General features: G+C 46.9%; 1 protein-coding gene across 6 annotated transcripts in view; it reads left to right on the top strand.

Annotated features, from left to right (window-relative positions):
- Nucleotides 1–9,277, top strand: part of gja5b (gap junction protein, alpha 5b) — a 132,555-nt gene extending 123,278 nt beyond the window's left edge. For all 6 annotated transcript variants that reach the window (XM_085998600.1, XM_085998602.1, XM_085998597.1 and 3 more), the window contains one exon: nt 7,461–9,277. In XM_085998600.1, the coding sequence (XP_085854726.1) occupies nt 7,486–8,613 (1,128 nt within the window). In that variant the 5' untranslated portion in view covers nt 7,461–7,485 and the 3' untranslated portion in view covers nt 8,614–9,277. The remainder of the gene's footprint in view (nt 1–7,460) is intronic.
- The last annotated feature ends 5,203 nt before the right edge of the window (nt 9,278–14,480 follow it).

The raw sequence follows: 14,480 nt of genomic DNA, 5'->3' as shown, positions 1-14,480 counted from the left end.
TTCGGCCCATCGTGTCCACGCCAGCCAACAAAGAGCTATCCAGCCTAATCCCACTTCCCAGCTCTTGGTCCGTAGCCCTGCAGGTTACAGCATCCCAAGTGCACATCCAAGTACTTTTTAAATGTAGTTAGGGTTCCTGCCTCTACCACCCTTTCAGGCAGTGAGTTCCAGACCCCCACAACCCTCTGGGTGAAGAAATTTCCCCTCAAATCCCCTCTAAACCTTCCACCAATTACTTTAAATTTGTGCCCCTTGGTTTTGGACCCCTCTGCTAAAGGAAATAGGCCCTTTCTCACCACTTTATCTAAGCCCCTCATAATTTTATACACCTCAATAAGGTCTCCCCTCAGCCTCCTCTGTTCCAAGGAAAACAAACCCAACCTGTAGTGTATGTAACTGTTCTACCTTTAAGAGAACTATTGTATGTAACCGTTCACCTTTAAGAGAACTATTTTAGGTGTGGCACTACTTTATCTTGGCTGCTGTATACTGTAATACCGACGGTGACCACACCGGTATATAAGTGCTGTGTCAGGATTTATTGGGCAGATTCGCCCTGACCTTCGAATAGTAAAGTCCTGTTAAAGTTACTCTTGTAGTCTGTGTATTAATTCGCCATAATACCTACAGACTTTACAGTGGCGACGAGTTCGATCTTTCCCTGCGGCAACAATACTTCCGAAGCAGTTAACGAGCGTCGAGAAGAGGCACCCGCCCTCGTCGTTCTGCTGAGAGAAAACTCGAGTCTGCAGAGCAAGGAAGAAGGAAGAATTCAGACACGAAGCCTTCCATCAGCAACAGGCACTGATTGTCCCTTCTGCCACGGTGGTGAGTGAGCCGATCAGCACGAGAAGCAAGTCGGCCACGGTGACACTGAGTAAAGGGGAAATAAAAAAATAAACGGAGGATAAGGGCGGTGAACTCGACCACGGTTGGGGGAAAGGAGCCGGACAGAAGTCAGGCCCAGAGGCGCTGAGACTGGGGCAGCGTGGAGCACGGAAGCCGCGGTACAAGCGGGCTGGGAGACGCAACGGCGTCGTGAGACAGCTAGACCGCGACCGGCGAAAAAGGCCGGGCAGCTACCGAGGCCACGAGGCGCTGCGACCGGGATCGTAAGGCGCGGGAAGATATAAAAATAAATAAACCGCGGGGAACTCAGCCGCAGCCGGGGAGGAAAGCACCGGACTGCGAGAGGGCTGGGAGGCGCGATTGGAGTGAAAAAGGCCGGGCAGCGACCGAGGCCACGAAGCGCTGCGACCGGGATCGTAAGGCGCGGGAAGATATAAAATTAAATAAATCACGGAGAACTCAGCCGCAGCCGGGGAGGAAAGCACCGGACTGCGAGAGGGCTGGGAGGCGCGATTGGAAGCCGCTGAGGGAGAGACAGAGCCCGAGCGAGCGGGAGAGACAGAGCCCGAGCGAGGGAGACTGAGCGAGATCCAGCCAGCGGCTGAAACTGTTCGCCGTCAACGGGTTGTACCCAGCGCCGGTTGCCCTGCTGAGAAAAGGGAACAACAGAGCCCGAGCGAGGGAGACTGAGCGAGATCCAGCCCAGCGGCTGAAACTGTTCGCCGTCAACGGGTTGTACCCAGCGCCGGTTGCCCTGCCGAGAAAAGGGAACAAGGAACGCACTGAAGCTGACGCGCAGGCTGCGAACCCCGAAAGCCAGCGGTCGTCGCCCGAGGGAAAAGCTTACCCCTCCCGCCAGGGGAAGAAACGCGGGAAGCCGCCAGTAGGCGGGGAAGACGACAGAAGCGGGAAACCGCCATTTTGAAAGTGGGCGGGGGAAGAAGACAAGCGCGGGAAACCGCCATTTTGAAAAAAAAAGTTAAAGAAAAATTTCGTGTTTGTTTCGCAGAAAGATAGGGAGAGATAGTGAAGATGCCTAAGCATGGTAACATCAACAACTTCGATTCCGAGGTGGAAGATTGGGCCACGTACGTAGAACGTATCGAGATATATTGTGAGGCCAATAAGATAGCAGATGATGATAAAGCTCTCACCTTATTAAACACAATGGGGGCAAAGACATACGGGCTATTGAAGCATCTTCTATCACCAGCTAAACCGGCGGATCAGACTTTCGCTAATATTGTTGCTGTCCTGAAGGATCATTTGAACCCCACACCACTGATGTTGGCGGAACGATTCAAATTCTATGCGAGAACGCAACGGAAAGAGGAAAGCAACGCGGAATACTTGGTCGAACTGCGTAGACTAGTGAAACACTGCCAGTTTGGGGAAAATCTGACAGAGGCTTTGAGAGACAAGTTCGTGTGCGGGTTGTCGAAGGAAGGAACACAAAAGCGTCTGCTAGAAGAGAACGATCTCACACTTGATAAGGCTGTCCTTATTGCAGCATCGCACGAAGCCACAGCGAGAGGCACAGCGGAAATGCAGCTGAAGGCAGCGGTACTCAGTGTGGATCAAATTACTTCGGGTACATCGAAATGTTATCGTTGTGGGAAGACAACACACAACCAGAACCAATGCTGGTTTAAAAACCAGGAATGTAGAAAATGTGGCAAACTTGGTCACATAGCTAAGGTATGCCGGTCAGGAAAGAAGACCAACAACAACAAAAAAAAGTCACCGCAGGAAAAGTACAATAAGGTACACAAGGTGGCTGAGAAGAGTTCAGATGAACAGAATTCGGATTCAGACCCAACCGTTCAGGAACTGGGTAGTCTGAGAGTTCACAATGTGAGTAAGGAAGCTGACCTGCAAACTATCTGGGTCATGCTAAAAATAGCCGGAGTCCAAGTGAAAATGGAATTGGACACAGGATCAGCCCTATCCGTCATAAGTCGAAGGGATTACAACCGGCTATTCTCACACATACCCTTGAGAGATACCAAGATCGTATTGCAGACATACACGGGGCAGAAAGTATACCCCATGGGAAAGATAAAAGTCAAGGTGAGAGACAGGGGCAAAGAACACCAAGGAATGTATTTATATGTACTACCTGAGGGAGGTCCACCACTTCTGGGACGGGAGTGGATCTGGGAAATAAACATGGAATGGCACTATTTAAAAGCAATAATGAGTGAGAACTCGGTGAAGACAATCAGCTCAGACTCTGAAACGGATGACGATAAGACCAACCCAGGTGCGAAAGACAAGTTTAAAATGGACTTGCTGACTAAGGTTGGAAAAACGAAGGAGTGCATAAATGCTTATGCTTCAGAGGAGAACAAAGTTTCAGAACAGAATTCCACTTAACAACAACAACATAGTTTGACAGAGAATTCTGAGTCTGTCCAGTTTACAGATATGCACAATTCTGAGGAACACCGGGCTCGAACTCAACTCCATTTCAAATTACAACAGCAATTAGAACAATTGAGTTGCCATTTCGAACAAGAGATGAAAGCAATGAAAAAGTTCTGTGACACAGAGTGGGAGAACCTGGAAAGACAACAGAAACAGCTGATGGAGAAAAAGGAGCAGGAGCACACAAACCGTCGGGGCAAGGAGGCCAAACGAATCAAAGCTGATTCGGTTTCAGAAGGTGCGTGCTTTAATCTGGTGGAGCAAGAGGTTCAGCAACTGAAAGCGCTTGTTAGCGGATTGCAGGCAGAAAAGACTGATTTGGTCGCCATGAACTCCGAGCTCCTACTGAAGTTGGGTGCAGCATCACCGGACGATTCAAGTGGGGAAATTCGAATGGTGGAGGCTGCGGATGATGGCGAAGTAGAAACAGCAAAGGAGCCCCAGGGCAAGGTTATAAACAGCCCTGCAGCTACTGGGAAACGTATGAGGTCAGAAGAGTTAACGGTCAGCCAACTCTTTCATATGCTGAAGGACAAGACTCTGAAATGGGAACAAATTGAACATGAGTTTAAATCTTCAAAGGAGAGGGGTTTGGAGTTAACGGTCAGCCAACTCCTTCATATGCTGAAGGACAAGACTCTGAAATGGGAACAAATTGAACAGGAGTTTAAATCTTCAAAGGAGAGGGGTTTGGAGCTCCCAAAAGTTATTGAAATAGCTGAGGTTGCAACACAGACTGAGAAGATGACAGCAGAGCAACCCTTGGATGCCAAAAGTACGCTGACTCACGTCAATGTTGAACAACAGAAGGTTGAAACAGCTGCTGCAGTAGAGGGATTGAATAGTCCGATCAACCAATCTCCGAATGAAGTTGAAGTATTGAAATCACAAATGACGTCATTATTAAAAGACTTGCAGGAAGCCCAGAAAAAGCTGGATGAAGCTGAACGCCTGAAGAAGTCTCTTCAGGAAAGATGTCTGGATTTGGAACAAAAGCTGGCTAATGTCCAGCTGGGTATGGAGGAAATAGAAGACCCTCTCACTGGCCTAGCTCAAGATGACACCGAATATTACCATGACCTGTTGGACGACATCGAATATTACGATGACCTGTTCTGCCCAGCTTGTGATGAAAACTCCCAAAGTGCAGAAACCATGAAGAATCACAAAAAGTCTAAGGAACATCGGGAGATGGTGGCGCTACTACGGAAAAAGGAGGACGAGAAGGAGGAACTATGCATGCAGCTGGCAGCTGACAGTGGAGCCCAGAGAGTCTCCAAGAAGCAGAAAAGGAAAAGACGAAGCAGAAGATGATGATCATCTGGACCATCATCATCACTATTAGATCACGCACGGGGTCCCTTCGAACGGAGCCAAATCAGTTTGGAAGTAGAAAAACTTCCCAAGGTACTCAAGTTTTTACAAGCCAACAATGCTGGTTCAGAAGGACGGAAGTTCAAGCTGTTAAGTCCAGTGAAGGACTATTGGATGAGTCACTCCAGCAACGTGAACCGACTACACCACAGGGAACTGCTACACCACTGAGGTGTTGTCAGGACCGAGTCAAGAAGCACGGAAGGCGCATCCACCGAGATTGAATCTGTGAACTGTTTTCCGCAGAGACTGAATCTATGAACTGTTTCCCGCAGAGACTGAATCTGTGAACTGTTTCCGCAGAGACTACATCTGTGAACTGTTTTAACATGAAGTTTTAACATGAAGATGTGCAGGTTAGGTTGATTGGCTATGATAAATTGACCCTTAGTGTTAGGGGGATTAAATACGTGGGGTTACAGGATAGGGTGGGATATGTGTTGGTGTAGGGGTTACGGGGATCGGGTGGGATCTGTGTCGGTGCAGGCTCGATGGGCCGAAATGGCCTCTATCTGCACTGTGGGGTTCCTGTGATTCTGTGTGATTCTGTGATATGTTATGATGTTATGTTTAATGGGGAATAAGTATGTTGTAAGCTAAAAAGGGAGGATTGTAGTGTATGTAACTGTTCTACCTTTAAGAGAACTATTGTATGTAACCGTTCACCTTTAAGAGAACTATTTTAGGTGTGGCACTACATTATCTTGGCTGCTGTATACTGTAATACCGACGGTGACCACACCGGTATATAAGTGCTGTGTCAGGATTTATTGGGCAGATTCGCCCTGACCTTCGAATAGTAAAGTCCTGTTAAAGTTACTCTTGTAGTCTGTGTATTAATTCGCCATAATACCTACAGACTTTACACAACCTATCCAATCTTTCCTCATAGCTAAGATTCTCTACTCCCGGCAACATCCTTGTAAATGTCCCCTGTACCCTCTCTAGTCCGTCTCTAGTGCAATCACATCTTTCCTGTAATGTGGTGACCAGAACTGCATGCAGTACTCTAGCTGAGGCCTAACTAGTGTTTTATACAGTTGAAGCATAACCACCCTGCTCTTGTATTCTATGCCACGCCCAATAAAGACAAGCATTTCGTATGCCTTCTTTTCAAATCAAATCAAATCAAATCAAATCAACTTTTATTGTCATTGTTAGTGCACAAGTGCAGTACAACAAAATGTAGGCTTGCGGCTCCCGAGAGTGTAAATCACCTTATCTACCTGGCCTGCCACCTTCAGGGATCTGTGGACATGCACTCCAAGGTACCTTTGTTCCTCTGCACTACTCAGTGTCCTACCATTTAATGTGTATACCCTTTCCTTGTTAGCCCTTCCCAAATGCATTACCTCACACTTCTCCAGATTGAATTCCATTTGCCACTGTTCTGCCCACCTGACCAATTTATTGATATCTTCCTGCAGCCTACAGCTTCCTTCTTCAGTATCAACCACACAGCCAATTTTAGTATCATCTGCAAACTTCTTAATCATACCCCCTAAATTCAAGTCTAGATCATTGATGTATACCACAAAAAGCAAGGGACCTAGTACTGAGCTCTGCTGAGCCCCACTGGAACCAGCCTTTCAGTTACAAAAACACCCATCAACCATTACCCTCTGCTTCCTCCCTCCGAGCCAGATTTGAATTCAACTGGACACTTTGCCCTGGATCCCATGGGCTTTTAACTTTGTGAACATTTTGCCATGTGGAACCTTATCAAAAGCCTTGCTAAAGTCCATATACACTAGATCAAATGCACTTAGGGGGGAACTTTGAGATGGTGCTGTTCCCATGCGCCTGCTGCCCTTGTCCTTCTAGGTGGTAGAGGTCGCAGGTTTGGGAGGTGCTGCCGAAGGAGCCTTGGCGAGTTGCTGCAGTGCATCTTGTAGATGGTACACACTGCAGCCATGGTGCACCAGTGGTGGAGGGCGTGAATGTTTAAGTTGGTCGACGGGGTGCCAATCAAGCGGACTGCTTTGTCCTGGATGGTGTTGAGCTTCTTGAGTGTTGTTGGAGCTGCAAGTGGAGAGTATTCCATCACACTCCTTACTTGTGCCTTGTAGATGGTAGAAAGGCTTTGGGGGGTCAGGAGGTGAGACACTCGCTGCAGAATACCTAGCCTCTGACCCGCTCTTGTTGCCACAGTATGTGGCTGGTCCAGTTAAGTTTCTGGTCAATGGTGACCCCTAGGATGTTGATGGTGGGGGATTCAGCGATGGTAATGCTGTTGAATGTCAAGGGGCGGTGGTTAGACTCTCACTTGTTGGAGATAGTCATTGCCTGGCACTTCTGTGGTGCAAATGTTACCTGCCACTTATCAGCCCAAGTCTGAACGTCGTCCAGGTCTTTTTACATGCGGGCATGGACTGCTTCATTATCTGAGGAGTTGTTTGTGGATGTGTGGAGAAGATGCTGTGTGAATGCACTGGGAGATCCTGAGGATGTGATAAGGTGCTGTATAAATGTACTTTGAGACATTCTGAGGCTTATTACAAGGTACTCTATAAATGCAAGTTCCATAGTGATTGTACAGCATTTGCTGCTCATATTAGGACCATTTCTGCAATTGTAAGAAAAATAGTTAACGAGCAGGTAAACAAAAAGATTAACTGCAACTAAAATCCATCTTAACTTCCAGAATCTCAGTATTCAATCATTTACATTGTAAGCAGATACTTCATCAGGGTTAATTGGGAAAAGGGTGAGCAGATGGACATCTAGAAAAGGATTTAGATTTTGAATCCAACAGCCCTAGGCTGAAATGGACATGTGCTATTCATGTTTCTGTTACTTTTCCTTTGCAGGTACGGCACATAGGTTTGTGCAGTGATGAGTGACTGGAGCTTTTTGGGCAACATCCTTGAGCAGGTGCAGGAGCAATCCACAGTGGTGGGCAAGGTATGGCTGACTCTCCTCTTCATCTTCCGAATCCTTATTTTGGGGACAGCAGCAGAGTCCTCCTGGGGTGATGAGCAGTCTGACTTTAACTGTGACACACTACAGCCTGGCTGTGAAAATGTATGCTATGATAAGGCTTTTCCCATCTCCCACGTCAGATATTGGGTCCTTCAGATCATATTTGTTTCAACACCCTCTCTTATCTATATGGGCCACACCCTGCACACTGTGCGTATGGAAGAGAAGCAAAAGCTTAAAGAAGAAAATAGCCACACCAACAAAAATGGAGAACCCCTCTTCCAGGATAAAGAATATTTGTTAGAAAAGACCAAAGTGCCAACAAAAGATGATGCAATTGGCAAAATTAGACTGAAAGGAGCCTTGTTGTGTACATATGTGTGCAGCATACTAATTCGGACAATAATTGAAGTGGCTTTTATAGTTGGTCAATATCTAATCTATGGAATTTTTCTGAAACCAATGTACCATTGCAAACGATGGCCTTGCCCTAACCCGGTCAACTGCTACATATCCAGGCCTACAGAGAAGAACATCTTCATAATATTTATGTTTTCAGTGGCAGGGATTTCCCTTTTACTTAGTCTGGCTGAATTGCATCATTTGGGATGGAAGAAACTCAAGGAAGGACTAAGCAACAAATATTACTTACAATCTAGTTCTGAGTCCACCAAGTTCCAGAAGGATCCTGGATCTCAAACAGTATATCACAATGAGCTGAAGCGCTCTTCACCCTATAGCTACACACCTCCTCCTGATTTCAATCAATGTGTGATACCCCACAGTGATGGATGTAATCCTTTTAGTAACAAGCTAGCCAGTCAACAAAACTGTGACAATTTTGCAACGGAAAGGGATAGAGGGCACAACGATATACCAAACGGACCATTTCTTCATTTGAATTATATGCAAGATTGTGAGTCTCCAAATACATCGGCTGTGGAAATAAGGAGAAATGAAAGTTTAAGCAAAGATAAGCCATGCTTAAGCAATTGTAGTCGATCAAGTAGCAAGGCAAAGTCAGATGACCTGACAGTATAGAGGTAATTTTGTGAAGCAAGGCTCCCCTCATAGAGTCTCGCAAGATAGGAGTTGAAGAGTGGGTTGCGATTTAAAAAAGGGCGATTCTGTGACCCATGTTCCCATCTTGAAAAGCTGTATGACAGTGGTGGAGCTTCACAAAGTTACTCCTTTTAAGTGACTCCTGCAAATGTTCCCAAAGCAATCTTACACTGACTTACTGGTTTTTACAACCAACTTCGTCTCATGCATGTATTTAGTAATTATGGAATGGTCACGTTCTAAATTAACTCTGTTTTTGTTAGTGAGATATACATCACTAGAGTTTTAAACTGTGCTAATTAAATAAGAAAATGATCAATTATACTTCTCATTAATGTATATCCAATTTGCACATCAGTGGTATATTTTCACTTTCATCAACTGGGCAGTAATCTGCCAAGCGGATTGCCCACTCGTAGAACCCGGTCAATTTTCATTCTATTGATTTTAAAGGCATGAAAATCAAACAGCATTTAGGGTGGGTGATCAGTTTTGCCAGATTATTGCCCAGGTGGTGAAGGTGAAAATTATGCCGCTCTGAATCTCTGCTAATAATATAATCTGTTATATTGATTACTTCCTTTCTTAAATGACACAACCTAAACTGCTTTGTTACAAAAAATAAATGTTCTGTTGCCCTGTTCATTTTGGCTGCAGAGGGAGAGTCATTAAGCACTGAACTACTTTTGGTTCCATTGGGAGGAAGACATTAATTAAGATTTTATTTTAAATGTACTCTTTAGCTACTTGGTGAACATACACAATATTGCAAACATTTAGGTCTGTACTTTTGCATGGTAAAAAGGCCTTTTTTTAAATTGAAAAGCAAAGGTGAAGGGCCAAGTCCCACAATGCAGGACATCAGCAGTTTGAAGAGCCCAAATCCACAGTGCAGGAAATCAACAAGGGAAAAGGCCAAGCCCCACAGTATAGGAGATCAACACACTGAAGGGTAAAGGTCCACAGTGCAGGAAATCAACAAGCTAAAGAAACTAGGCCCAAAGTGCAGGAGATCAACAAGCTAAAGGGACAAGGCCCAGAGAGCAGGAAATGAACACAGTGAAGGGACAAGTCCCAAAGTGCAGGAAATCAACAAGGTGAAGGGACAAGGCCCACAGTGCAGGAAATCAACAAGGTGAAGGGACACAGCCCACAGTGCAGGAAATCAACAAGGTGAAGGGACAAGGCCCACAGTGCAGGAAATCAACAAGGTGAAGGGACAAGGCCCACATTGCAGGAAATCAACACGGTGAATCGACAAGGCCCACAGTGCAGGGGATCAACAAGCAAAACTGATAAGATCTACAGGGCAGGAAATGAACACAGTGAAGGGACAAGGCCCAAAGTGCAGGAAATCAACAAGGTGAAGGGACAAAGCCCACAGTGCAGGAAATCAACAAGGTGAAGACACAAGGCCCACAGTGCAGGAAATCAACAAGGTGAAGGGACAAGGCCCACAGTGCAGGAAATCAACAAGGTGAAGGGACAAGGCCCACAGGGCAGGAAATGAACACAGTGAAGGGACAAGGCCCAAAGTGCAGGAAATCAACAAGGTGAAGGGACAAAGCCCACAGTGCAGGAAATCAACAAGGTGAGGGGACAAGGCCCACAGTGCAGGAAATCAACAAGGTGAAGGGACAAGGCCCACAGTGCAGGAAATCAACAATGTGACAAGCCAAGGCCCACAGTGCAGGAAATCAACAAGGTGAAGGGCCAAGGCCCACAGTGCAGGAAATCTACAAGGAGAAGGGTCAGGGCCCACAGTGCAGGACATCAACAAGATGAAGGGCCAAGGCCCACAGTGCAGGACATCAACAAGATGAAGGGCCAAGGGCCACAGTGCAGGAAATCAACAAGGTGAAAGGCCAAGACCAACAGTGCAGGAAATCAACAAGTTGAAGAGACAAGGGCCACAGTGCAGGTAATCAAAAATGTGATGGGACAAGGCCCACAGAGCAGGAAATCAAGAAGCGAAAGCGACAAGGCCCACAGTGCAGGAAATCAACAAGCTAAAGGGACAAGGTTCAAACTGCAGGAGATAAACAAATTAAAGGTTCAAGGCCCACAGTGCAGGAAATCAACAAGCTAAAGCGACAAGGCTCAAACTGCAGGAGATAAACAAACTAAAGGACGAAGGCCCACAGTGTAGGAGATCAACAAGCTGAAGGGTCAAGGCCCACAGTGCAGGAAATCAACATGGTGAAGGGCCAGGGCTCACAGTGCCGGAAATCAACAAGGTGAAGGGCCAAGCCTCACAGTGCAGGAAATCAACATGGTGAAGGGCCAGGGCTCACAGTGCCGGAAATCAACAAGGTGAAGGGCCAAGCCTCACAGTGCAGGAAATCAACATGGTGAAGGGCCAGGGCTCACAGTGCAGGAAATCAGCAAGGTGAAGGGCCAAGGCTCACAGTGCAGGAAATCAACAAGGTGAAGGGCCAAGGCTCACAGTGCAGGAAATCAGCAATGTGAAGGGCCAGGGCTCATAGTGCAGGAAATCAGCAAGGTAAAGGGAGAATGGCCACAGTGCAGGAAATCAACAAGGTGAAGGGCCAGGGTTCACAGTGCAGGAAATGAACAAGGTGAAGGGCCAGGGCTCACAGTGCAGGAAATCAGCAAGGTAAAGGGAGAAGGGCCACAGTGCAGGAAATCAACAAGGTGAAGGGCCAGGGCTCACAGTGCAGGAAATCAGCAATGTGAAGGGCCAGGGCCCACAGTGCAGGAAATCAACAAGGTGAAGGGCCAGGACTCACAGTGCAGGAAATCAACAATGTGAAGGGCCAAGGCTCTCAGTGCAGGAAATCAACAAGATAAAGGGAGAAGGGCCACAGTGCAGGAAATCAACAAGGTGAAGGGCCAGGGCTCACAGTGCAGGAAATCAGCAAGGTGAAGGGCCAGGGCTCACAGTGCTGGAAATCAACATGGTGAAGGGCGAGGGCTCACAGTGCAGGAAATCAACAAGGTGAAGGGCCAGGGCTCACAGTGCAGGAAATCAACAAGGTGAAGGGCCAGGGCTCACAGTGCAGGAAATCAACAATGTGAAGGGCCAGGGCCCACAGTGCAGGAAATCAACAAGGTGAAGGGCCAAGGCTCTCAGTGCAGGAAATCAACAAGATAAAGGGAGAAGGGCCACAGTGCAGGAAATCAACAAGGTGAAGGGCCAGGGCTCACAGTGCAGGAAATCAGCAAGGTGAAGGGCCAGGACTCACAGTGCAGGAAATCAGCAATGTGAAGGGCCAGGGCCCACAGTACAGGAAATCAGCAAGGTGAAGGGCCAGGGCTCACAGTGCAGGAAATCAACAAGGTAAAGGGAGAAGGGCCACAGTGCAGGAAATCAACAAGGTGAAACATAGAAACATAGAAGATAGGAGCAGGAGTAGGCCATTCGGCCCCTCAAGCCTGCTCCGCCATTCAATGCGATCATGGCTGATCATCCAAATTCAGTACCCGGTCCCTGCTTTCTCCCCATACCCCTTGATCCCTTTAGCCTTAAGAAATATATCCAACTCCTTCTTGAATATATCTAATGTATTGGCCTCTACTGCCTTCTGTGGTAGAGAATTCCACAGGTTCACCACTCTCTGGGTGAAGAAATTCCTCCTCATCTCAGTCCTAAATGGCTTACCCCTTATCCTTAGACTGTGACCCCTGGTTCTGGACTCCCTGACCATCGGGAACATCTTTCCTGCATCTAGTCTGTCCAGGCCTGTCAGAATTTTTTAAGTTTCAATGAGATCCCATCTCATTCTTCTAAACTCCAGCGAGTACAAGCCCAATCGACCCAATCTCTCCTCATACGTCATTCCTGCCATCCCAGGTATCAGCCTGGTGAATCTTCGCTGAACTCCTTCCATGGCAAGAACATCCTTCCTCAGATAAGGTGACCAAAACTGCACACAATACTCAAGATGTGGTCTCACCAAGGCCCTGTACAACTGCAGCAAGACATCCTTGTTCCTGTACTCAAACCCTCTCGCTACAAAGGCCAACATGCCATTTGCCTTCTTAACCGCCTGCTGCACCTGCATGCTTACCTTCAGCGACTGGTGCACAAGGACACCCAGGTCTCTTTGCACTTCCCCTTCTCCCAATCTATTGCCATTCAGATAATAATCTGCCTTCCTGTTTTTGCCACCAAAGTGGATAACCTCACATTTATCCACGTTATATTGCATCTGCCATGCTTTTGCCACGACGACCCGCTGTAGCACGGCGGCCGGCAGCTCCTCGTCGGGAGGCTCTGAGGTCGAACTGGTCGGAGGGAATGCGGCCAGCGTACCGAGGTCGGGAAAAGCAGGCCCTGGAAGGTCGGACACCACGGGAGGCTCGGAGGTCAGACCGGGTGGAAGGAGGGCCAGGGAGAAGCAGGCCCCGGGACGTCGGTACCACGGCGGCTGAAGATTGTCGGGCAGAAGTGCGGGAAAGGCGGAGCGAGGCGAGAGCGGACCCTATTGTGATGGCGCCGATGAAGATGGCTGCCGTCCTTGCGGGCTCCGTGCGTGCCAGGCAGCTAAGTGTCCTTTGCTGATTGGTGTGCTTGTCTCGTTAAGAAAAAAGCATTTCACTGATTGGATTTCACTTGTTGTATTTGGTTATGTGACAAATAAAATTGAAATTGAAATTGTCCAAATCATCCTGGAGTTTCTCTGCATCCTCCTCACAGCACACACGCCCACCCAGCTTTGTGTCATCTGCAAATTTGGAGATATTACATCTATTTCCCTTGTCTAGATTATTAATATATATTGTGAATAGCTGGGGTCCAAGGACCGATCCCTGCGGTACCCCACTAGTCACTGCCTGCCACTCGGCGAAAGACCCGTTTATTCTAACTCTTTGCTTTCTGTCTGCCAACCAGTTCTCTATCCAAGTCAATACCTTGCCCCCAATCCCATGTGCCTTAACTTTGCATGCGAATCTCTTATGCGGGATCTTATCGAAAGCCTTCTGAAAGTCCAAATACACCACATCCACTGGTTCTCCCTTATCTATTTTACCAGTTACATCCTCAAAAAATTCCAGTAGATTAGTCAAGCATGATTTACCTTTTGTAAATCCATGTTGACTTTGTCCGATCCTGTCGCTGTTTTCCAAGTGCTCTGCTATTACATCTTTTATAATGGACTCTAGCAATTTCCTCACTACCGATGTCAGGCTTACCGGTCTGTAATTCCCCGTTTTCTCTCTACCACCTTTTTTGAATAGTGGGGTAACATTAGCTACCCTCCAATCCATGGGCACTGTTCCAGATTCCATTGGATGCTGGAAGATGATCAGCAAAGCATCAACTATTTCTAGGGCCACTTCCTTAAGTACCCTAGGATATAGATTATCAGGCCCTGGGGATTTATTGGCCTTCAATCCCATCAATTTCCCTAACACCATTTTCCTACAAATACTGATTTCTTTCAGTTCCTCCCTTTCATCAGACCCTATGTTCCCTGACATTTCTGGGAGGTTATTTGTGTCCTCCTTTGTGAAGACAGAACCAAAAAACGTATTTAATTGTTCTGCCATTTCTTTGTTCCCCATTATAAATTACCCTGATTCTGACTGCAAGGGACCTACGCTTTACTTCACCAATCTTTTTCTCTTCACATATCTATAAAAGCTTTTACAGTCAGTTTTTATGTTACCTGCAAGCTTACCCTCATATTCTATTTTCCCTTTCTTAATTAATCCCTTTGTCCTTTGTTGAATCCTAAACTGCTCCCAATCCTCAGGTTTACTGCTTTTTCTGGCCAATTTATATGTCCTCTCCTTGGATCTGACGCTATTCCTAATTTCCCTTGTTAGCCACGGTTGAGTCACCTTTTTTGTTTTATTTTTATGCCAAACTGGGATGAACA

This window comes from Somniosus microcephalus, chromosome 10 (assembly GCF_052327205.1).
Source record: "Somniosus microcephalus isolate GS21.2 chromosome 10, FLI_Smic_1.0, whole genome shotgun sequence".
NCBI lineage: Eukaryota > Metazoa > Chordata > Chondrichthyes > Squaliformes > Somniosidae > Somniosus > Somniosus microcephalus.
The sequence above is the reverse complement of the archived record's forward strand: the minus strand, read 5'-3'. Positions and strand labels throughout refer to the sequence as shown.